We start from the raw sequence: 25,169 nt of genomic DNA, 5'->3' as shown, positions 1-25,169 counted from the left end.
TTTTATAGCAAAATCAAATGTTTGAAAAATACTCTGGGATGATTTTAATTCATACAAAAAGCCAACATCATAATGCCACAAGTCAGACTTACCTTGTTTTTGTATAAGCACCTGTTGCTGCTTCACTTCAAACTGCTCCAAACTCATTTAGCCAATCCATAGGGATTAATAATTCACCAGGAACCTGCAAACTGATCTCCAGTCGTGTTAAATATTCAGGTGGCAGATATAGCCACTCATAATGGTGGCTGATATGAAGCACCTCAGGTTGCAGGGAGGTAACCAAGGAAGACACTGACAGTTTCTAAGTCACATGACCTTTAGCTCCACTCTGCAAACAACACTCAGCACAGCAGCTGCTACTTTGCACATTATTGTATTTACAATGAGATACCGTCTGTACTCATAAGCAACAAAAACTCTATTAATACTCTTTGCATAATGTTTGTTACAACTAAAAAAAAAAAGCAGAAATAAAACTTATCCTAAAGAAAGTTCAAGATCTTTTGGGTTTGATAAAAAGGAAAATAGAGGAAGCAGCTGGATGGGATATAAAAATAATGTTTCAATGTATATTTGTTTCCTACATTTGTTTCCCAGAAGTTATAGTATAAACAAAAAGTAGCAAAATTTCTTAATTGAGATTACCAAAATAAAAGCCTTTTTTTCCCCTTCAGAATGTAATATTTTTTAAGTTATTGTTTATCTTTCTACACAGAATGTGTTTTAATCCCACTGATACTAGAATGATACCACAAAAAGTTTTAAAGATCTCTGTATACATTCATGAATAACACAATAATTTTGTACATTTAAAAAATACCAAAGTTATGTGAAGTTTAGTTCTTGATTGCTTTGGTTGGCAGTACTTTCTGAAGCAAAGAAATGTTTCAAAACTTCAAACTATAGTTTTCCAGATCAATTTATGTCTGGAATTTCTGCTTTATTAAAGAAAGCTGAGTAACAATGCAAACACTACTTTGAAGAGGACAGCCCTCTGGATAGTGGTTTAGAAACTGGATACTGGACACTCATGGTCAGGGTCGGGTTACACTTTGTTTCCTATTTTGAAACAAAATGAAAACATTCATTACAGTCTCACTTTTTTAAGGCACCAAAATAATTTCAGAAAATTCGAAATATCACTTTGCAATTTGGGAACATTGCTGTAAATTCCTGATGCCCGTTTTGTGCATCCTCATAACTCAAATGTTAACGCTGTGAAGCTCTGCAGCACATCTCTGTTCCAGAAACACTTTGAAGCGAAAGAGAGTGATCTTATTTTTCTGCTTCCATCAAACTTAAACCATTTCACCTAGTGGTAAAGCCTTATGGAAGCTCCACTTGGTAAAACCTTTTAGTGAATCTGCAGAGACAGGGAGTCCAGAAAAAAAAAAGAAAGGTAATCCTTTTTAAGGGGATATGAAGCGGCTTTACAGTAAACCTTCACTAAGGCCTGCAGCCCTCTGGCCTTGTTCCCGCCTTCCTCACAAGACTGCAGAAAGAAAACTGTTCAACAATAATCAACACTTATTTAGGCATAGTGCTGTGAAAGTTGCAAACTGTAATGCATTACAGATTATAAACCCTTACCTTATAGTAGTAATTTCAAAATTGTGTTACATGACTATTGTTATTTTTAAATGACTTTCTTTGTACTGCATCCAGTAATAGAAAATAATCTTAAGTGATGTAAGTATGTTGCGTAAATATTTCACATACGGATGAGAAGCAAAATGAAATGATTGGTAATAATTAAGCTCATTTTTGGAAGAAGCACAAGAAGAACAGCTCAAGGAACAACTTTCAGCATTAGTCAGTTTGGAATGTAAAAACTAAAATTTAAGCCCTGAAAAAAAGAAAACAGAGAACCTTAAATTGTGTCTTAAATAAAGGAAAAACTGGTAAATGAAGAGAAAAATAAAATAATTCTAAAAGAATACATTCATATAAGTAAATATATAGGGTAAATAATAATTATAGAGAATCTTTCACCTCAGAAAATCCTAAAACAAATGTCATTTAATGAAGGCAGATTAAAACTGCTGCACTTAACCAACAACAACAGGACAGACTGATGTGGTTTTAAGAACCTGAAGAGCTGGAGCCTATGGACCCAAATAAGAAATTTGGCTCAACAAGTAATGACGAAAAATACAAGGATGAAAAAGATTTCTCATTTATTAACCCCTCATGGTTTTACTGGCTTGACCATTTTTAATCCGAATACACATGTTACTAAATATTACTGTAAGGCCCTACACTACTTTGATATCAATTCTTTTATTTTCTTTTTTTGTATCTCTGCTTTATATCAGGTTCAAGACTTGAACATTACATTATTAGTTTTAAAAACAACAAAATCATTTAAAAAAAGGGTTTCATAGACTTTAGGTTCAGGCAGTTAAATACGCCTTATTCTTGCTCTGTACACAATAAAACCAATCCATGCATTTATTTTTGATGTAAGTTTGTCATTTTTTAAATAAAAAAAAGTCTGATAGAAGTTTTTAAGGGGTGCAGATGAAAAACTGCAAAACACTAAGAATGAAATCCACCATTTAATCAGGCAGAGCATCATACATTTCTTACCTCAACATTGTTGAATTTGTGCATCCATGTCTTACATCTGTAGAACCAAGAGGACAGCCCAGTCATCCAAAGACTTCATCTCCTGAACTTCAAAATTGGCCTTTTACCGTCACCAAATATCTCTTCCTGCTGGAACCCATCAATAAAGTTACATTCAAAGCGATTTCTCTTTTTGCTTAGCTAAAAACTTGAATTATTAACGAGCCAGAAATCTGACCAGGTTGTTCTGCAGACCGGAAGCAGTCAGCTGACTGACCACCGCTTTATGCAGCTTTGAACAGTCTATTCATGGTGAAAGGTCTGAGGAGCAGCAGACTGAGTTTACCTGCACCAGCGGGAACAACAGGAAAACCCATCAATGGCCACCTGAGAATAGTTTGCAACCTTTTTGTTTTTTGCCGAATCCTGGCAGTTTTTGCAGGCTAAAATTCCTCCAACTCGCACCATTCCTTTTTGCCCTCTTTCTTGCCTAACGGGCGGAAAACAGAGGCTTTGTGCTGCAGTTGGTCATTACTCTGAGGGCCTCCCTTGTTTGGAAACCAATTATCCCGCAAATGCTCAGTCATATGGCAGCAAACCCCACTCAGGTGAACCAAGTAGAGAGAAAAAAAATGTCCTTTTCCGATGAACACGCGTACCTGCTGATAAGCCGTTTTGCGGACCTTCCTTTTGTCTACAATGTTTTCATGTCTGTTGCAGAAATTTAAAGACAAGTAACAAATAAAAGCAATAAATTGAGAGAGAGAAAGGAAAAATCCCTGTGTTCATATTTTATTCACATATTTTACATTTTTCCTTAAATGTCCAAATCAGACTTCCCACTCAAACTCAAAGTTTGAATCAGCACCTACAGTAATGTACTGTATTCTTTCTTCGTTCTGACACAAGTCCACTCAGAAGCCTTCTCTTACAAATTCCACCCATCACTCATTGGCTTTTTTGGTTGCGCTCATTTACAAAGTGGGTCCTGCAAAAAAAAAAAAAAAAAAAGGAGAAACCTGGTAAACATAAAAGCAGCATGCATAAACTCAAAAGGTTTCTCCAGTGTTGACTCTCTTATTTTAATGATCCCACAAAGCAGCACTATACGGCCCAGCATTTCCCAAAAAAACAAAAAAACGGGGGATGTCAGCTTCATGCTGCATAATGTCCAGACTCATTTTCGCAGGCACAACTGAATCAAATTCTCCCTGCTCTCAAAACATGATATTTAGACGATAGATAGCTAAGACACTTAAAGAATGGTTTGGTAAAAAATGTCATGCACAGTGTATAACAGGATACTTAAGTCTGATAATCCTGTAATGTCAAAAATACAACTAGAAATGACACCCCGCTGACCCGAAAAGAAACGGGGGGAAATCTTTAAAATGATAAATGATAAGCAGTGGAACATCCTCTCCAAAGCAACACTTTGATTCAAAGAATGTGTGATGATCCTGCTGTCGACCACCTCAAAGGTTTGCAAGGAAATCACAACAGCAAATGTCACATTTCCATTCAATTAAAAAAGAAAAAGATTTGTGGCGCAGCAGCAGTGAATATTGATTGACAGTCAGCTTTCTTAAAGGGATAGATTTCTCCTTTCACCCAACAGTGCTAAATACAGCAGAAACATCAAGGACAAAGTATATTTATGTAATCAAGCACAACGAAGAAGGGGGCATACACCAAAGCCATTTTCTTTAGCAAATTCCTGGCTTCAGCTGAAAAAAACTGTGGACTTCTACAGTGCTTTACTTTAGTGCTACAATCAAAATTTTAAAAAGTTAAATGGTGGCAAAAAAAAAAGAACTTAATGAATAAATACTTCTGGAGTCCTCGATTTTTCACAGACTCCTCCATCGTAAATCTCATGACTTTGAAAATAGAGATAGCCGCAGGTAGAAAATAAGCTACACCTGTTAACTATTACGAAAAAAAAGTCTTCTGTAAAGAAGTCACAAGAGTTTTCAAAGTCAACTAGAAGCTAAAAGTGTGGACCGGGCCATGAAACCTGCAGCAAGTGCAATGTGGCAGTTGGAAAAGAAAAAAAAAAAAGAAAAAAGTGAGGCGATGCCAAATTTCCCTGTGTTCTACTGTAAACTCAAAGCACAACCTTAAACAGAAAAAAAGTAATAAAAACTTCACAAACTTATTTTAACAATGAGCAGCAGCATTTGTTTAAATATCTAAAAAAAAAAAAAAAAAAAAAAATTAAACAGCAAAAAAAAATAATGGAAAAATAAATTCCTGAGGATGGATTAACCCAAAAAGAGTCTTTTACTTAAACGCAAGAAAAACCACTTGAGTGCGCCAATGAGGTTAACGCGCCCTGCCAACGATCGTTGTGATGGTGGAGGAGTGCGGACTTCAGCGACATCTATACACTCTTCAGAAACTTGAAACCCATGCTAGTACAGCACATTCTGATAAATAAAATGAGATATGCATATCAATGTTAGCTTCAAGGAGTAAAATGAATCAAAACTCTGCCAGGGCTTTCAGCATTTCATATGCGCATTCTTCTTTTTCTTTGTTGTTGTTTTTTTTTTATATGAAGAAGTAAAACAGGATTCTAATTTTAAAGGCTACTTCAAGCCATTTGAATTTCAGGGCAAAGTTGTGCTTTTTATTCTGATCTCACCAAGTTCTATCATCCAAAAACCCACACGACGGAACACACACGGGTGCTAAATCTTTTAGGCATGACTGTTGACCACATACACCAAAGCTGTAGCAGCACTATCCTCACCCCTCACGCTTGTGTTTTTCATCATAAAAGTTACAGATTTTTAATTTTTTTTTTTTTTTAAACAGAAGCCGGTAAATAAAGAGCAGGACAGAAATAATAATAAAATGCTTTTCAGTCTGGGGCTATGGTATCAGGAGGAGGTTAGAGTCCGTTATAGTGAGGCCCCCAACGCTTATTGATGTGATCAAAGGTGTGGGACACCCACTGCTGCTCCAACACACGATACCTCTCTTCACATAAAAAGAGGGGTTTGCCACGGCTAGAAGAAAAGAAGAGAAATAATAAACGTCAGGCATTTAGTCACACATCTTTTCCACTGAAAAAGTGCTCTAATCCATTTTCATAGCCAGAATGTTTTTTTGGGTCAAATTAAATAGTAATTCTAGAAGTTCAATCGCTTTGATGTATTAAGATGTCTATAGAATAGGCTGTGTGTTTTCTGACATACCGTAAATCACGGTCTTCCTCTCCGTGGGCATCAAGGTAAATGGAGCCCCACAGACAAAAACGATGTCCACGGATGATGATGATGACGGAGGCATTAATGAGCAGAAAGATGCCTGCTGCTGCACCACAGTGTTGAGAGTGCTACAAAAAAGACAAACCGAGCATTAAATATTAAGATGGACCCCAAAAAAAAAAAAAAACGGGAACTCCACCATTAAATCCTGTGGAAAATACAGATGATTGATCTCTAGATCTTCTTTCTTTAAACAACTCTCATTTTGCATTAAGAAAGCAATTTAAAAATCTTTTTGGGATGCAAAATAATCTGATGTTTGTCCAGGAAATCCAGATCTTTAAAACCGCATAAAAACTATGACAACACATGGAATAGAAACTTACCAGAACACATTCACAGATACCCTGCTGCTTGCAGCACACGCCCTTGAGACAGACAAAGGCGCCACAAACAAGGCAGAGTGCGGGGTCTTTTGGCACCTTTTTGCAGACAGTACAAGCTTTTCTGTGATAGTACTGGAAGATGATATTATAGTTGTCAGGTAGCTGGAGAAGACGAGGGGCTGCCCACTGAGGATCTTGAACAAGCAAGGTCTACAAAGAAGAAGAGAGTCTGGGGTGTAAAAAGCTTGCTTTTCACATTAAGAGCGGACACATTCTTTGGGGACTTAAAAGAGGACACACGACAGCGCTGTATAGTGTACGGTGGCCCTGAAGCACAAGTCACATCCACTAATCAGTCAATAGAAAAACATATTAAAGTTCAAAAAGCAAAACGATAAAAAGCAGCATTACATTTTAGAAATCAAAACAAAATTCCTGAAACCAATCCGCAATTCCGAGAATACTGAAATTAAACGAAAAGGAAGAATTTCCAGATAAAATCACTATGAAATTAAAAAAAAAGGAAAATGGAAAAGGTAGGTGATGTTGGGCACTGATTGGATGACGACGTTTGTTTACCTTTTCCACAGAGCTTAATGAATAAATACTTCTGGAGTCCTCGATGCCATCTGGCATGGCAACATCTTCCCACAGAAATATTTCTTTAAGCTTCTGACCACAGAGACTACTAAAGTGGGGTGATAGCTCAATCAACTCTTAACTACAGTTCGAGCAAAACTTCCTTCCAGTTCACCTCGAATCAGTGATGTCTCCTAATATCTTCCATTGCAGGTCTCTTATGTCGTTTCTTTTTTTTCTTTTTGGAAATTACTTTCCGAAATATTTTGGTTTCTGGAATTTTGTGTTGATATTTAAAATGTCATTTCTTTATTTATTTTGCTTTTTTTTTTACATTGTTGTTGTGATCTTTAATACGTTTTTGTGTTGAGTGATTTGGACTTCAGGGTCACTGCAAGAGTGTCAGTCACAACTGAACTCCATAACCTAACAGACCTTCAGGTGATGATTGAAAGCTTATGAACAGCATGTGTACCAGTGTTTGCTCAGCTTGCATTTGTGAGAGCCCCGTGACCTCAGCACACCACTGTGACACCAAGTCAAAGGCGCTGACGGGCCACTCCAGACATGAGGCACTGTGCATGGCGTTGGAAGGCTGAGGGGATGAAGGTAGAAGCCCTAGGCACACAGCCAAAGATGAGAACTCCTCTTCCTCCTAATTAAAGATAAGCACAAAAAAAGCAGTGAGATCATTCTAAACTACTTCCTACAAATGATCTAATTCAACTACGATAAAAAACAACTGCATGTTCTCACTGAAAGGATGAAAAATCAGTTGGACATTTTTTGGTGAAACGTACCAAGCAGCCGGTCAGGCTGTCGCCATAAAGGTGGTGCTGCAGAAGGCAGGAGAGGCGCAGAAAGGGCAGGCAGAACTGCTGAAGGCTGACCTCTACAGACTGTGGGGACCACACACTGGAGCTCAGCTGTGGAGGGAAACGGCGCAAATACCTGATCAATAACCCGTTAACAGCTTGCTGATAAAACAGTGATGTATTCCCCCAACGTGGAGACCAGTGGAGAAATTCAGCCAGTTTTTTCTCCTGGTATTGACTAATTTATAGGAGGAGGGAGGAGGGCAGCTGCCAGATGAGTTCAGTGATGAGCAGTTACTGTGGTGTCGTCTCACCATTGCCGTTTCCTCCGGGTTTACGTTGTAGACGCGGTTTTCCTTTGAGAGCTCACTGATAACATGACCGAGCAGGGCTTCACAGGACTTTTCAGAGACTGCAGTGTTCTGGAAGAAAAAAAAAAAAAAACAACAACTACGGTAAATAATGCAGGAAAAACACAGAGAACCCACACAGAAGAAAAACATTTTTACTTACCGAACAAATCAACAATGTTGAAAGGTTTATAGGCAATGGCTTTTTAACCAGAGCATGAATCAGCGAGCCTTGTAGGACACTTGTTCCATGTTGTCAACAGTCTTTTACAGACTGAAGGCCACAACAGCTTTAAGTCCCCCACTTAATGAATTCAGTCACAGCTGAAGGATTTACATTTACTATCTTGTTCAACTGTCAGAAGTTACAGGACAAGACGATTCTTCCCCTGAGAGTCTCCACATTTCTTAAGCCCTAGCCACATGCACCCGTTTGTGAGGTTGACCTGTACGGGGGCTGTGGCTATTTGGGTTGTCCGTGCCTGTGGAGTAGGGCTCGTAGATACGCATCTTAAGGAGAGCAGGTGTGTCTTGCAGTTCACTTGTGGCTCGTATGACCACCTCAAGGGGTGACATGGAAAATGTACGATATTTGTGCACGTGTTAGGTGGATCGTAATGTTCGTTTCTAAGCCTAATGCAAGTTGCATGCACTTGTGACATGCGTATGGTGGCTTACTCGTCATTAGAGAGGTCTGCATACTGGCTCCTTACCGACCAGCCACAAATATGGCACACAGGGTGTGCGGATGATATGCAAGTATGACGCCCACAGGATGCCGACACAAACAAACACAGTCATTTGAGTTTAAATCTGATCTGAACGTTTTTTATTTTTTATTTTTTTAAGTCAGGCTGGGCGCAAGAAGCCCATATGACTCCTCACATGAACAGCACTAACCTTTGCACAGTCTGCAGGGTTTGCGACTCACCTACTTCACCCTAATTTGTTGCACGAGTGTTTGCTACGACCTATTGCTCGCAGTGCATGAACATCATCTCTCTACGGGTTCACAGAGTGGTTTACGACCTTGTATTTTGTGTGGCCCACCTGTGTGCCTCGTACAGTATAGCCATTTGTCTATTTTTCTCCCGCAGACATCTGTAAGGGCAGTTGTGGCGAAGATTTTAACCAAAGCCCCACTTATTTAAAGTATTAAGACTAAAAAGGTGATGAATCTTTTTGTTCCTTTTTACTGATTGTTTTGTTTTGCATTAAACGTAACAAATGTTATTCCTTTCAAATCTATATTAAGGCTACGTTCACACCGCAGGGCTTAATGCTCAATTCCGATTTTTTGAAAAAATTAGATAATTTTCCAACGCTGTTCACATTTCCAGTTAAATGCAAACTTTTTTGATCTCCTGGGTCATGACCGTGAAATTACCCAGAAGTGACCCGCATGCGCAGAAGAGTACTCAACGGTGAGCGACTTCACTCGTTTGCGGGAGTAGCTAACGTTAACAATGGATGTCAGCAACAGTGTTGTCAACAGTGGAGCTCTTTTTGCATTATTACATTTATTTTCACAAATGAGCCAGCACAATAACAATCTTCTCATTTTAAGAAGGCATTGGAGCTAGGATCGTCTGTACCCACTGCTGTGGAATGGGGATGTGAATGTGCTGGGGCCGAGCGCGTGTGTGTAGGAGAGAGGAGAGAGTGCGTGCAGCACAGGAGGGAGTGAGAGAGGGCAGCGGAAGTGTGTTGGGGCGCGCATTTATGTTATGTTATGGAGGAAGGAGAACAATAAAAGAAGGCTTCCTCCAGAGGAACTGCTATGGACTCTTTATTAACCCGCTCTGGAGAATCTGAGGGTCCCAACGGGGAAGTGAACCCCGAAGGACAATCCACCTTCGGTCCCCCGCGCTTCTGACCACGGTCGGAAAGGGAGAAAACAAAAATTCATCGCGGGAAAGGTTCAACACCACGCTCTGCCATTTCGCTGGAAATTTCTTCAAAAACCGCCCGGTTGCGATAAGAGCCCTGGAGTTTGGCCTGAATGGAGAGGTCACCCCAAATATTAATCAAATCGGGGCCCTCGCTTCCCTTCCACTGACTGGTCTCAGCAGCATTGTCCACCATGGTTGATGTTTATGTTCTCGTTCCTGCCTACTTCAACGCAGAATTATGACATATGTAGGATATCAATGACGTACGGGTCGGATACATGTGGCCTGGCTGGTCAGACGGAAGTCACATTTCAAAAGATCGGATACGTATCTGATTCAAGACCACATACCCAAGTGGCCTGGGTCACATTTAAAAAGATCGGATCTGTGCCGTTCAGACTGTCATGAAAAGATCAGATACAGGTTGCATAGGGGCAAAAAAAAAAGACAAAAAAAATATAATGGGAATTGGGTCGTGTACACTCCAATGTAGCAGAAAGACACTAATTTACACATCCATTACTGCTGGAAACCCTTTAATGTTTCAGCTTTTTGTCTTTTAGCATTCAAGCCAGCCACTCACTAATATAATCTTGACAGACTTGAGACAAATGAATGTAACACACTCCAGCAAAACCCCATCTCCAGATAATGAAGAGTGATGCTACTCACGGTGGAAACCGCATCAATTAAATTTGGTTACCCATAACTCAACAAAAATCTTTCAGAGCGCTGCAAGATAAACTCTTGTAGGGAGATTTTACAAGAAAAACACAAATAGAAGTTATAACAAACGAAAGAAGGATGGATGTGGAGGTTCCACTACATAATGGTTATTTGTACCTTTGCAAGTGCTCCAGACGTCACCCGGGCCTGCCTTTCCTCGGAGCTGAACTTGGTCGACATCGCAGCCAAACCTTGGGTGAACTGCAGGTTGTACAGCATCTTGACAACGCAGGTAAAGTGCTCTACATGGAGAGATTGAAAAGAAAGTGTAAACTGTGACAAACTAACAGATTCTGGGATCTCAAATGCTAGATGAATAAAAGCCACTCTGTGGTGGCTACTGGAGCAGAGAGCCTCAGTGAACTGAGAGCAAGAGGATAAATGGAGCATTTCGGCAGCATTAAAATGCAGCTGAAAGATTTTTAGGTTACTATATGCTAATGAGAACAAAATGTTTTCTTCTAAGCAGCTTTAGCCGCAACTGCTGTGACAAAAGTCACTTCCCACATAAAAGATCTATTGAATATTATACAGAGTGAGGAAGAGCAAAAACCAGGCGATTAATTACATTTTAAATACTTGTTGCAGATTTATTTATTTACACCCCTACCCTCAATAAAAAGTGTTTTGTTTTTGATATTTCAAAAGCCTATTTTTATACATTTTTAACAGATTTAGCAGCTCTTGGGATGTTCTGGTTGTCTTGTAGGGTCATGGGAATGCAGCAGTACCTTTACGCAGAGGCTGCGGCATAGTTAGAACAAAGATGATGAGAAGGGACGGAGCATCTCGAAACAGCATCGGGACCTCAGGTCTTTCTTCCTCAAAGCCACTGCAAAAGGAAAAGAAAGAAAAGTTCATTTTTTCTGTACAAAACATTTAAGATTACAAGTTCCATAGTCAATTTTGGGACCATTTTTAAAAATCCATTCCAAAGTAAATTGTGTTTTTTGTGTTTTTAACATGTTCATATAGCATTTTTCTGATGATGGGGGACATATAAAAAGAAAATTGGGCTTAAAATTGCATTTCTGAGTATTTATTCAAATTGTTGTGAACCAGGAGCAGGTGGCGACTAGATCCATGTACCGTAACTTGTGTCTTTGTTTTCCTCGTCCGAGGAGAAGCAGGTTAAAGCATTCATGCTTTAATTTGACACATTTCAAATGTAAAACAGATGTAAGATCAGAGGAGGATTCAAAAACTAGATACATTTTGATAAAACATGTTCAATGCCCCCTTCATCCAAAATCCATTTGTGGCGTTTCTTAAAGCGGAGAACAAAATGGAAATGTTAAGGAAGTTACGACCACTTCTGTCCACATCATGCGGGGGTACGGCTAAAAGATGTATTTCTGTATAGCATAAAGCAATAAACTCCTCATCATAATCCTCATCATTTATTTATTTATAAAGCACCTTCTACCACCAGGCAAGGAGGCCCAAAGTGCTGTATACATGGAAAACAAGACACTGTACAATCATAAAACATAAAAGAATTAAAAGCATAAAACCAAATAAAAACATTAAAAACACTTATTTTTCCATTTTGTAGCATATTTCCAAATGAGGCCATTTTAAAATGAACAAACATATTCACAATATAAAAAAACACAGAAGTAAAAGTTATTCCCTGTATTATCTTACAGCCTTAATGCATCTCTGGATACACACTCAGATTAGGTACCTTCTCCATTTACGTGTCTTTTGTTCTGTTGACAATTAGTGTCCTAGCCTCCACTCTTCTCTTGAAAGGCTTTGGGTTCTCTGAACACGGGGAACTGCACTTAAAGAATAATACCTTCCATTACCGAACCACTCACCACTTAATTACCCACCCCCAGTCCTAAAAAAGAAACCTTAAAGGACCCATCTTTCAACCATGTACACAAAAGGCATCTGCTCTTTGAATTACATTCTTAACTTGAAAATAAAAAAAATCCTAATTATGTTTACTATAAAGGTATAAGTAAAATGTGTATTTCTATAAAGATGCTCCATCTCTTTCCTTTAACCTTTTTCTGGGCTTTTTAACTCAACTATCAACTGCTCTCAGCTGACATCTCTGACGTTTTCTGGGAAGCAAATGGGCCTGCTGAAAAGTGAGGAATGCTATTAAATACATTTGGTTTGGGTCAAATAAATCCTTTTATAAGCTAGTTTGTTTTAGGTAATCTTAATGAAATAAAATGTTTTCCTCTTTAGTGCAGAACAGTTTTATTTTAATACATTAGCATAAAAAATAGGTTTTTACTGTGCAAGAATTTCCATATGACAAGCCAACCTTTAAGTTTTTAAGCAAATACGAGACTTTGGTAAACACAAGTGAATATTTGAAAGCTAAGAAGCTGTACTGGTGGGATACAGTGAACCTGACAAGGTTGTTTCTCTCTGTGTGGAGGGCCCAGTAATTTCCCCGATGCAGCAATTATTGGTATCTATGGAAACAATACTCGGTCTCTTTTTTTCTGTTTTTAGCTCCTCTTTGTGAGGAGGAAAGGCTGTTAGGAGCAGGAGGAGGAAATGGAAGTGTTTAAAAAGAGGAAAGAGTGGCACTCTTGACTGTACGTTTTTGTTTAAGAAAGATGTGAGCGCTGCATGAGGGCATTCATGGATTTACAGTAGTAAATAGTTGAAGACCTAATCCGATCGTCTTTAGATCCATTTTTAAAGTTTTGATTATTACATTTTTAGGCATAATCAAAAACCTGCGTCATTTTCTAGGACACAGTTTCTGCAGAGCGGCTGTAGTTCATCAGAAATTCGCCTCAGAGTTGTGGGCAGGGCCACCCTGTCCCTCCTTTCCAGCCCCGTTACTGAGAGCCATCTGTTTACATGCTGTCCTGCTAGCTTACACGCCCTCACACCACCAACCTAACATTAGCAGTGCAACAACAACAGCAAGCAACATTTGAGCTTTCCAGCCATTTAGTTTTGAGCCAGATTCCAGATCGGGCAAGAAAAACGAAGACGTGCGTGGATCTAGTCTAGAATGGGAATGGAGCGGAGCAGGGAGCTTGTGGCCCGCCCAGTGTATTTTCTACCCAACAAATATGATCTTTTTCAAACGGCTCATTTTTGTTTGCTCCTGATCAACAACAATTTGAATAAGAGAAAGTAAGTAGTACCATTTTCAGTAAAATTCTCTTTACATATGTCAAAAGGCCACAAGAACATGTCAAAAACACATAAAACATGATTTTCATCAGCTGGTCTTTGAGACTGACTGAAAGGTACTCACTCTTCTTTATTTTGCGCAACCTGAGTCAACCTCGTCCACGGGTTGTAAGCTGAATCGATACTGTACAGACGCATGTGCATAGCCAACACATGAAACAGCTGATCTGAGAAAGGCAAAAAGAGAAAACATGGTTAAATAACTAAAACAGAGATAGTAAGAAGAAAAAAAAACAGTTTCAACCTACTTTGTCACAGCGACAAACAGTAGTTGAACTAAAATAGTATCAAAAGTGACTGCAGGCTAATGTTTGGCTCAGATAAACCAGAGCAGACCTGATGGATTCATGGATGTTCCTCACAGCCCTGAGCGACTCTGGCAAGGAAGCAGCCATTTGTTATGAAACCGATTTAAACCAAGACCCTGCGCACAAACAACTGGATATTTAAATTGTAGCTTCAAATAAAAAATATTTTTTAAAGCTAACACTACTGTTGTCAGCTTTAGTTCAAATACAAAACAACAAAAAGCTGCACAAATTCTTGAAAACAATCTGCAGTCTTGCCTAATAAAATAACTGTCCTCTTTACAATTGTTTTAGAATAAGAATGAACATTTTACAAAGTTTAAGATGGAAAACACAGAAGCTGCATTAATATTAACTGTAATTTCATTGTTATGTAATGGCTTGGATCCTTTTTTTCCGACAATAAAATTAACCACATTTCATGCTTTATGTGAGCTGGAATGCAGCAAAGTGGTGCATGTCATCCATACTTTTTTTCAGTTGCAAGTCACTGCAATACTTGGAGCAACACTGCCCTCCAGAGGTGAAAGGAGAAACAGCAGATGAAACAAAAAAAAAAGTGTCAGCCTGGTTCTATTTGTCCTGACTCGAACCCCTCTCCTCTGCCATCAAGCAGCTCAAATCACTGAGGGGGGAGTCCAGATTCTGCTGTTGTTTTATGGCTTAAAATGTATAGCTGATCTATATATTGGGGATATCCATAAGCTTTTGTCAAGGCGTTTTCCAAAGTTCTCAAATGCTTGAGAAAAAATGTCGTTACTCACCAGCGAAGCACAAAAAAAGGTGCTCAGTTGGAGACGAATTGCGAGTAAAGTCAAAAGGGTCCACGATGACCAGCCAGGACTGTTCCACTCATAATTACTGTATTTTTGCTTTTAGCGTCCAGGCAAATATTATTGTGAATTTATAAAGATGTATGCTCTGGTATGAAAAGCAGGATAAAATAATTTATGTAATGGAATGGTCAAACTAAAAAAAGCCTTACAATGCTTAATTTGGACACCTATATTTACTTTTAAAAGGCTTTTCTAACCTCACAAGATTATTTTCACCAGGAGAAGTTGAACGAATGAATCAATTTGAAGGCTGGACCTCCTTGGATTTGATTCATTCCAAAAGAATTAAAGAGGGTTTTGTTTCTGCAGTCAACTGAAACCTCAGCAGCTCAATGTGCAGAAAGCCTCAAGGGAAACGGGCTTAGAAGCCTCGCAGGGCTTCACTTACCAATGTTTGCCCTTTCCTTAGAATCAATTTCCCACAGAATGAACACTAATATACTGCAACTGAGTAAATGTGGCTGCCGACATGACTACGCGATTAATGTAGCTCATCATGGCAAGCCTCCAGCGTAAAATTTGAGCCACTCAAGGATGTCGTGCATTTTTACACTAAGAGCCAATATGATGACAGAACAATTAAATAAATTGGAACTGAAGCACAGCCTGCCATACAGACTATTCCAAACTCCACATCAATATCTTCAGGTACGTCACTGCAGAGCTTCTCCATAGACTTCCAGCTGAAATCACACTTTTTCCATTTAATTTACCCTAATTGCTCTCAACAACTCATGTGGAACAGCATCTATCATTTCATCCAAGTGTTGACTCAATTTTATTTAGTTGTTTTTACTGTCACAGCCATCCGGTTGTAACTTGAAATATTGGATTAAATCACATATTGCTTAGTTTACCAAATATACTGTAAAGCTGATGGAAAATGTTAGTTATTAGCAATTAATTGAGTCTCATCTTAAAGGAAATAAAGGTTAAGAAACATTGTTGAAAAGCCATATAATTGAAATATATTATTTATTTATAATACTGACTGATAATCAATACAAAAACAAAAATGATGTGTTCACTGAGCTACAAGTTAGGCTTCTATGCTGGCATTGGCTTCTTTTTGCCAGAGGAATAAGTAGAGTTATGAGGTCACTACTCACTCAAACACGAGCGCTTGGCTGCTGCACTGGCCCCTCCGGAGCACAGGTTTCCTCCCCGATGCACCAGTTCCAGCTCCAGATTGGTTCTGGGGTAACAGAGCCGCAAGCAAAGTAGTAGAAAACTTTTCGGCTGATGCACATTTAAAAGCACTACACACCTGTCCCTTCATGACAAGTTTTAGGGAACTTTGTTAAAAGACTTGATATTTAAAGTGGGTTATGTATCCTTACCGGTTACTTTTAACTTCTGTGAAAGATAAAGATAAAACAAGGCACATGAGGTGCAACTGAGGATATACTGTATTTTAAGTGGATCTTTAAAAGCTTTTATTTAGAGCTACTTCCAAGTTTTATTCAAGTCAAGGCAACGTGGGGTTAAGTGTCTTTCCAAAAGACACAGTGACGGTCAAGCCTGGGATTTGAACCCCCAACCCACTAATTTGAGGATGAATGCTCAACCCTCTCAACTCCAGCCATCACACGTGATTTTTATTTCTGCAGCATTAACAAAAGGAGAAAATAAAGGAAGCAGATTGATGGTGAAATAAATAGATCCAGCTCAAATACGTCTGCTTTGTTCAATTACTGGGCATTTCTTCTCCAATGTGGATTGGGGGGGGGGCATTGAGTTTCCTGGGAGAAAAACCAATTTCACATAGATAATGCAGTCACAGTGAAGCTCCATCTGGCTTTTGCTGATAAGAGCACCGCTGTGACAGAAGAATTTCCCCTTCTCCGGCAATTTGCTCTGTTCATTGAACTTCAGAAAGCCAACAGGCACCCAGACACTCTTTAAGGAAGCATTCTGTAGAAGGTTAGGGGCAGAGGGAACTACAGCACCGGGAAGGCCGAAGGTCTGGAAGGTTATGGTACTTGTAAGGAAGAGTTTTTTTGAATTAGAGCGCTGTGGAGTCAGCAAAGCTGAGGTAATGGCAGAGGGTCATTTCAGAGCTGCTCCAAGTTGGTGCTTCACAACACAACATCCACTGCCACTTTTGACCACTTTTTTTGTTTTTAATTTATCGGTAGGTGGGATTTCAAATCAGCAGGGGATCTTAGTTGAAAGAGTGAAGATTTACAACATGAAGCATTCACATGGATTTTATATTAAGGCTAGGAAGGAAACACTGAGCATCTGTGGAAAAAAAGCGTCTTTTCCAAATAAATAAACTATCAAATAAATCCCAGAAACACAGGTTTTAAAGAAAAATTAGTCTGTCTCCATGTTGAATTACACTGGACATCAGCATGGAAGCATGGAAAGTAAATTGGATTTAGCACGATTTTTAAAATACATTTAAAAATACATTTAGGTTTATGGATCTCTTGTGCACACCAGAAAAAATAATTCTGGAACTAAAGGGGCTCCATAGAGTTGAGTTTATTGTGTTTATGATGAACAGACACATTTGGGAGTTCACAAAAGTGACGCCTTTAACAGTTCCCCAAAATAAATCAGATAATTGCTTCCCATGTTCACCAGGATTTTCTGATGATTGCATTTCTGTAGTCAATATTCAATTCTCCAGTTATCCAATATTTGGTGGGCAAGTAAACTGCAGCATCAAAATCCAACAACGTCCACATTATAACAAGAATTACAAAATAAAGAAAAAGCTCTCTATATGTTGAAGAGCTCTGATCTTACCTCGCTACTGAATACATGAAGAGAAAATCGTTGTCTGGGGAGCCTGGGTTCTTGCCGTAGTCCATGTATTTTTTCTGGGTGGTGTTCTTGATGTCTTTGATCACCAATTCCATCTCTTTACTTAGGTTGGACTCCGTCTTAGACAACAGGAGGAACAATGGGTTACATTTTATTTGAAAGACGAAGGAAGAGACTAAGAGACTTTGCTTAAAAAATAAATAAATAAATAAAAATCAAGCAAGAATCAAAATTAAAGAATATATTTGGTGATCTTTCTGAAAAAAGACAGACATAACCAACCATACCAATATGTCAGTTTAATTCTACATTCATATAGTCAATATCTATTTCATATTTTAAATTGAAAGAGATATTTTTATATGAAATTCTCCCACTCCCCACTTATAATAGTAAAGCTATAATGATTCAGCAGACCAACATGAGCATATCAAACTATTTAAAGGCTATGGTTTGGTATGACTGAAAAACTTACTGGGAAAAGGGCGAGCCTCTCCTGAAGGTCATCAACCTCTTTAACAAGTACAGTAGTCTTCTTGCTTGTGGGCGTGTGCCATGAAGCGGCATCTGCGGCCCGCCCAGGGCGACAGGGAAGGACGCTATTAGCAAACTGTCGGCAGAGTGGACATGTGAATTCACCCTTGTCAACAGAGAAACCCTGAAGGACCTGGTCGTTCTGAAAAAGGAAAAATGAAGCAGACGTTATTTCAACCCTCTCAATGCAGACTCAAAAAATGTACAGGATAAAAAATGAAATGCTGTCAGATGGTGACAGAGAGTTCACACAGAAGAGGTCTCCCTCCCAGAAGGAACAACAGCAGATATTGACAACAGGTACAAGCATCTTGGAATACATCTCAGTCTAGAAAAGTGAAGTGCTAGGACCAGCATGCACAGAACCCTCAAGCACCCCCGCCTCTGGAAGAGGACCCGAGCTTGGGGTGAGAAACCATCCGTGGAGGGTGAGACTAGAGTTACATTAGTTCATTCCTATTCATTTAGAGCAGGGGTGTCAAACTCATTTTCACTGAGGGCCACATCACTATAGTTGCTGTCCTCAAAGGGTCAGATATAACTTATACATGTAACTAAATGTAGTGAAAAATAAACGCTACTACTCCTTAATGTTAAATTACTAGTTTATTTATTTATTATAACTTTTTAAAGTGACAATTAACAGTTGCATAGAAAACATATGTTTGCTTGTTACTCTAGCATAAATCCTTTTAAATTTGATTCTGTCAGGTTAGGTTATATGGACTGTGTTTAAGTCCTAATGTATAGTTGCCCAATCCCACATTTCAAGTCCAATTCCCCCTAAATATGAATAAATACACACCAATTATTATTTTTTATTTTAAGAAATCAAAAACTTTGATGCTCTCGCGGGCCACATAAAATGACATGAAGGGCCACATTTGGCCCGTGAGCCTTGAGTTTGACACATGTGATTTAGAGAATCATTTATTAAGTCTGACTTTATCTCACCCGCAGAGACTCCATATATGACTTATGGCAATCTATATGCAGAGTGTGACCACAGGTCTGGACATAAACTCCTCCGTCCCATCCTATTGACACTGACTGAAGACAAGAACTCTGCAGATTTAAAGACATCAGAAGTGTAAACACAAAGCATTTGCATTTCAACAGAGGTTAAAAAAATGTGTCAAAATACATAAATTCTTAAAAAGTGATACGCATCTACCGGTATATAAGATAAATTTGTGTCATCTATGCTCAATTTCTAGGGGTGGTTTCAGAGGGACTAGGCTCTTATTTACTAACTTAAATGACACTTGAAAACGTTGCCAAACAAAGATTTTGTGTGAAAAACTAAAAAATATTAAAGGTGCCATGACAATGTTTTGAAGAGACCGCTCACGTCTTTGAAGAACTGCTGCATGAGCGTAAGCCTGACATCGTGAGCCACTCCACACGTGTCTGCAGAGTAAATGTGCTCTTCGTCGCTCGTCGGTAGATTCTTGGGCTCTTTACTTTTGCATCGATGCCCAAGCACTAAAAACACAAGCAAACATGATATTACTTTTTCTCTCCAATAAAAATAAAAATGCTTATTTAAAAAAAAAATTAACTTTTTTTACTTCTTAAAGAAATATAATTAATGAACTGTAAGGAAAAAAACTGAATTCAAAACAGGTAACAGATTTTGCTATTTATTCATATTTTCTACATTTAAAAGGAATAAAAAAAATGTATTGGCTATTAATTTTATTGTCTATCACAATACTACAATTTTAAACTTACTTTCCCTTAAAAAAGTAGCTTTAATTTAATTGGTAAAACATATAATAATAGAAGCCTCAAAATAAATGCAAAGCTAAAAGTTAAAACTGCCAATTTTAAATCCTGACATGGTTTGCTGTTGAATGTAAATAACAGAAAAGTTGTTTTAAGAGCTCCTGATGCGTAGGTTAAGTTAACAGAGAGTCAAATAGGGAAGAAAAGAGATACCCGAGGTTGCCTGCAGAAGAACCACGAGGCCGGTCGGCCGATCTTCAGTGGAGGGTCCGCTCTGACCACAGATTACACAGTCATAGTGCGTCTCAGACTCCATCACTTCAGATGATCCTAAATCCATTGCTGCCTCGGCTTCTGGGGATTCTAGCACAAAACAAAGAAAAAGCAATGAAACAAATAAAAAAAAAATGACAATCAAACCTTTCTTTCCACATTGATTTTGCTCATGAATGGAGACAGGATTATTAATGCGATTTTACAATGGAAGTTTGGAAAACTTCAAGGCCTTTGAATGTAAAAATGAAAACTCTTAAGATACTGCAAAATATTTGTACGAATACAATAAAAATGCGTTATTTTCATGCAAATCAGACACTAAGGAACTGTTACAATAACTATATAAAAAAAACCTAAATGAAGGTGGCTCGGGCTAAAAACCCGTTCAATTGAAGTCATTTTTGGTCATTCCTTTTGGCTTTTGAAGCCCAGTGTCGATAATATTTCCTGTACATAAAAACATGTCCACCAACATTAAATGAAGGCTGGTGCAAAATTAGATTGTAAATGTTAACGACAGCATTTGGATTTAAGCAGTAAACAATGTGCAGAAATGTCAAGCTGTGTTCAAAATTGATTTATTGCTGTTTTAAGAGGCAGGTTCTCATGAGAGGTCCCTCATGTTCCCGTGGAAATGAAAACGGCATTAAATGTCAATGTTCCAGCCTTTGCCTTAGGCCATTCACACACACAATGTCCTTGCACACACCAGCACAAACTACAACATAGAAAGACAGTTGGAGACACTTTAAGAAGCATAACATAACCAGAATTGCAGTTTTGGATTTATTAGGGTGTATTATTTAGAGCCAGACAGAGAGAAAACTTTTAGTCTATTTTAAAGGGTCTATACCATGCAAAATAAATAGTTTTGCATGGTATAGGCCCTTTAAAATGATTGTTGTGCTTCCACCTTGATGTTGGTGCCTCATAGGGCATCACAGTTGAAGTTTATTTTTGATGACGTTCGTCTCTTCGAGGGATAAATTTCATTTCAAGATTCATGGAATACATTCACAACAGTTTGTTTCAGCTCATCCGTTTGTGTAGTTACACTTAAGTTACTCTCTAGGCTTTTAAAGGAAGTAAAGTGATAAATATCTTATTTAAGTACAAATTAATTTCCAAGTTTACAAGGAAAGGTTACGACACTGCAGGAAATGCGCATGCAGATGTTGCTGCAGTCTCACCAGAACAGTCCTAGTGAGTGATTCTTTTGTTAACCATGCAGTGTCAGGGTGGTCCCGGGAGCTTCCAACCACTATTAGTGCTTTGATCTTATGTGCCCCGACTACTGCCGGCAGGCATCACCGTTCCAGCAGGATCAGCCCCCACTTCATTTCCACTAAAAGGGCTTTTGAGACCAAGCAGGAACTGTACAACTAACACAAGCAACAAACCAACAACTATTACTGCTACCAACTTTCTATAATCATCATCCAGCATATTTCCAGCTATTTTATCTATTCTGGCATCAAAACCTTTAGCTTTTTCAGGAAATTCCTGCTCGAGGGTTTTGGTCACTAAATTGTGGCCTTTTACCTACCAACATCCATGGCCGTTTCCATGAAGCTCTTCTGCCGGGAAGCAAACTCAGCAAGCAGCTTCTTCTGCCTTTCTCTTGCCCTCTGACGTCTGAAAGAAAATGTTGAATTCTCTTTGAAATAACATGCTTTTGAAGTGGGAGGTGGGGGTCAAACTCTAACTCCAGAGCTGGTGTCTTGCGTTTTCTTCAGGTATCTCTGCCCTACCTGCTCCCGTTTACCCAGCAGGCGGGTTTTGATCGATAAGAAGCAGCCGGGGCAGAGTTGGTTAGAAATCACAGAGAACGCCAGCCCTGGATAAAATGTTTGATATCTTTGTGATGAGATAAACGGTGACTTATTGTTTATGGATTATTGTTAAAATACACTATACATACACGAGATTACAATGATTAAAATTGTTCACAAAAGAAAAAACTACTGTGAGAGAATCGACTGTAGGTGAAGTTCTAGTGAGAGGCAGAGGTGCTACCAAAAAATCTGTCAATGCGAAATGCTCCAACAGGCGCTTTATGAGGAAAAATATTTTAATAGAAAAAATCAAAAAGGTATACCACTAAGCAAAATAATACAATCAGGCTAAAAATCCAACTTTAATTTGGAGAATGTGATTACAATACCTTTCTTCTTTATCCATGGTTTTCTTGTCAGTGGGACTGCTTTTTTTGGGCAGCACTGGAGGGAACAGCTTCCCACAAACGTCCTGAATGCTGCGCTTGATTTGGCAGCTGCGTGTGGCTGCTTTGCTGAGGATGCGCTCAATGGCTGTGATGCCGTCTCCGTGAGCAAGGCGGCCCGTGTCCGCATCGTCCAGCCAAGATGGCGACAGGGAGTTCTGCTTGGACGACATCTTCTGATGCAGCTTGATGAGGAGGGACAGCATGCTCTCTCGGATCTCCAGGATTTCGGTCACCAGTTGGGGGGGGGTGCCTGGTGGAACCCAACGTGTAGACGAGCTTTTAGGCCTCACAACCTGCGTGGCTTCTGTGTTGCTGCGGTTTATGATCTCCTGAAACTTTCTCCTGCGCTCTGCCACAAGACTGAATACCTGAGCTTCCCGCAGGTTCTGAAAAGAAAAAAAGAAAAAAGAAAAAGAAATGAACTGATGTGGTGAAGTGGTGTCTGCGTGTCCGCTTATTGGCTTTACCCTGGCAAAGTAGAAAAATCCAGAATCTAATTTGTTGCAGCTTTTAAAATAGTAAAACATCAAAAAACTGTAATGTGACATATTTACCAAAGCAACAGACTGCTAAAAAGAAGAACGTTTGTTATTAGCACAACATGACATTTTTATTTAAAAAAAAAAAAAAATCAAAATCAAAGTGCAAAGTGAATTTTTATCAATCAGGAATGTTTTTCATTATCATATTCAGACAACAACAATCCACACAGTAAACATTTCAGCTGACATTTCACTTCTGCTGATCTTACAGCAAACATATTGCTGTGGAAAATTGAGAGAAAAATCAACAGTCCCATTAAAGCCCGGACGCCAGCTGAAGGACTGCGGCGACCCGACCTGACAAAGAAGGACCTGAGCTGCGCTGTTAAATAAACATGCATCATACAGCCAAGTCAGGGTAACATCAATCATTCTGACATGTGGTTAAAAAGCATTTACCCCAAACCTGCATTTCACACATAATTAGTTTCAGCAGTCAACAGGGAGGGTAACTGCTGAAGCATGGCGATGTACATATGCTATAAAACACCAAGGCAGACCTTCTCTGAGATGCACAAACACATGCAGAAATGCTCTTTCACAGATCTAAAAATGCAGCCGTTATGATAAATAAAGTCATTAGACTTCAACAGAAACGGGTGCAGACAGCTACCTCTCTCCAATTTCCTGAAAGACGCCTGGAGTTCTGTCAAAGGAGTAAAATATAATAAAAGGAAATATTAACAAAGAGGCAAAGTGTCGAAAAAAACAAAATGTTAAGCCCGAGCAAAAACAAAGCTCATAAGGTCTGGAAAAAAAATTAAAAACATTCCAGCTTGTACATTACAACTTAAAGACCCACCCCAATGAAACCTTGTTTTTGCTGTTTCTAACATGTTCTGGAGGCCTTTTTCTGATGACGGAAGAGATTTTTAAAGAAAGATGAGCTCAAATTTTCATTTCTCAGTATTTCTTCATTCAAACTGCTGCGAATCAGGAGCAGACAAAAAAAAGTTATGTTCGAAAAAGAGCGTATTTGTGACGTAGAAAATACTCAGGGCAAGCCACAAGCTCTGAGGGGAAAAGGGGCGGGGTTGCTTTGCACCAACAGTCCTGCCCACAACTAAGCGGCATATTTCTAATTATTTACCATGTCCTACGACAGTGGTCTCCAACCTTTTTTAGGCCACTGACTGGTTTAATGTCATACAATATTTTCACGGCCCGGTCCGTACGGGGCCAAAGTTCGCGTTTAATATTTTTAAGCTTCCGTTTTCTGAAAAAATCTATTTTTCAAATTAAAATCCTATTACAAGAAATTTAGTTTAAGAAAATCTGAAGACATTAGTCGATTTTTTCTTACAGATAAAGATTAAATGAAACAAAGTAGTTGTTTTGTAGAAGTTGACAGTAAGAACTCAACCCAGTCTCAGATTGTCTGACTGGGCAAAAAGATTGATCATATTTTATTTTTTACATAAATCCTGATTCATTGTGTATGTTTTTCAACACAGATGAGCATTTTCTGTGCTAAAGTTTCTTAACAGATGCCGTCTGCCTAAGTCACCCGTGCTGAAGGCAAATTCATACATGGCCCTTTTAAAGTTTACACAAATCAGAAACAACTTCCACAAATCAGCAAATTTATTTTGTTAAATCTTCCTTCTCTGTGAAATGTTTGCGGCCAATTTAGACTTTGCGATGAAGATTTGCCCTTTAATGTCAAAATGGAGGCTTTTTTTAGGGATTTTCAGCGTTTCATTTAACACATGAAAAACGTGTGTCGTGTGACGGGGTAACAGAGGAAAACAAAAACACAGGAAAAGGGCATTTCACTGCTAGGAAGCAACTTTCAACTGTCAAGGATCAACTGTCGCAGAGATGCTGCAGTGCACAACACCATGGGAAACCACATTTCTTTTATTTTTCCTATCAGAAATAAGACCATGTTGTGAACATGTCAAATGACCAAAAGAAGGGTCAGTAAGTTAATGATTTGACGCAACAAAAGCTAATAACAAAATATAACCAGATTTCAAGTTGTTTAAGAAAGCAGCATAGCATATCATCAAGTAATAAATATGAAACTTTTGAGCAATAAAGCTTTTTTTATTAACCATGCAAGTATTCATTGATTTACTTTTAAAGACAAAAGCTAAAAGTTTTTAGCCAATTAAATGAGCATATATTAAGTACACAAAAGTTCTTTACTTAAAACCTTAACAGCAGACTTAGCTGACAAGTTAAATACTAATAATCCACCAAATGCACACAGACCCCACTGCAATGGGTTGC

General features: G+C 38.7%; 1 protein-coding gene across 3 annotated transcripts in view; it reads right to left on the bottom strand.

Moving 5' to 3' along the window:
• Window positions 1-3,347: 3,347 nt before the first annotated feature.
• The window catches only part of ubr3 (ubiquitin protein ligase E3 component n-recognin 3 (putative)), a 37,084-nt gene continuing 15,262 nt past the window's right edge, over window positions 3,348-25,169 (bottom strand). Inside the window, exons 23-40 of one of the 3 annotated variants that reach the window (XM_023950541.1) lie at window positions 23,548-23,580; window positions 22,333-22,778; window positions 21,715-21,803; window positions 20,106-20,255; window positions 19,516-19,649; window positions 19,119-19,229; window positions 18,106-18,306; window positions 17,613-17,749; window positions 15,965-16,050; window positions 13,776-13,878; window positions 11,266-11,366; window positions 10,652-10,776; window positions 7,881-7,988; window positions 7,552-7,677; window positions 7,227-7,406; window positions 6,173-6,382; window positions 5,775-5,914; window positions 3,348-5,585 (exon numbers count right to left, since the gene is read on the bottom strand). In XM_023950541.1, coding sequence (XP_023806309.1) covers window positions 5,468-5,585; window positions 5,775-5,914; window positions 6,173-6,382; window positions 7,227-7,406; window positions 7,552-7,677; window positions 7,881-7,988; window positions 10,652-10,776; window positions 11,266-11,366; window positions 13,776-13,878; window positions 15,965-16,050; window positions 17,613-17,749; window positions 18,106-18,306; window positions 19,119-19,229; window positions 19,516-19,649; window positions 20,106-20,255; window positions 21,715-21,803; window positions 22,333-22,778; window positions 23,548-23,580 — 2,598 coding nt within the window. In that variant the 3' untranslated portion in view covers window positions 3,348-5,467. Of the gene's footprint in view, window positions 5,586-5,774; window positions 5,915-6,172; window positions 6,383-7,226; window positions 7,407-7,551; window positions 7,678-7,880; window positions 7,989-10,651; window positions 10,777-11,265; window positions 11,367-13,771; window positions 13,879-15,964; window positions 16,051-17,612; window positions 17,750-18,105; window positions 18,307-19,118; window positions 19,230-19,515; window positions 19,650-20,105; window positions 20,256-21,714; window positions 21,804-22,332; window positions 22,779-23,547; window positions 23,581-25,169 lie in introns of those variants that run through there. The other 2 variants (XM_023950542.1, XM_023950543.1) reach the window with 2 other exon arrangements.

This window comes from Oryzias latipes, chromosome 21 (assembly GCF_002234675.1).
Source record: "Oryzias latipes chromosome 21, ASM223467v1".
Classification (NCBI taxonomy): Eukaryota; Metazoa; Chordata; class Actinopteri; order Beloniformes; family Adrianichthyidae; genus Oryzias; species Oryzias latipes.
Note: the sequence above shows the minus strand (reverse complement) of the source record. Positions and strands in the feature narration are given on the sequence as shown.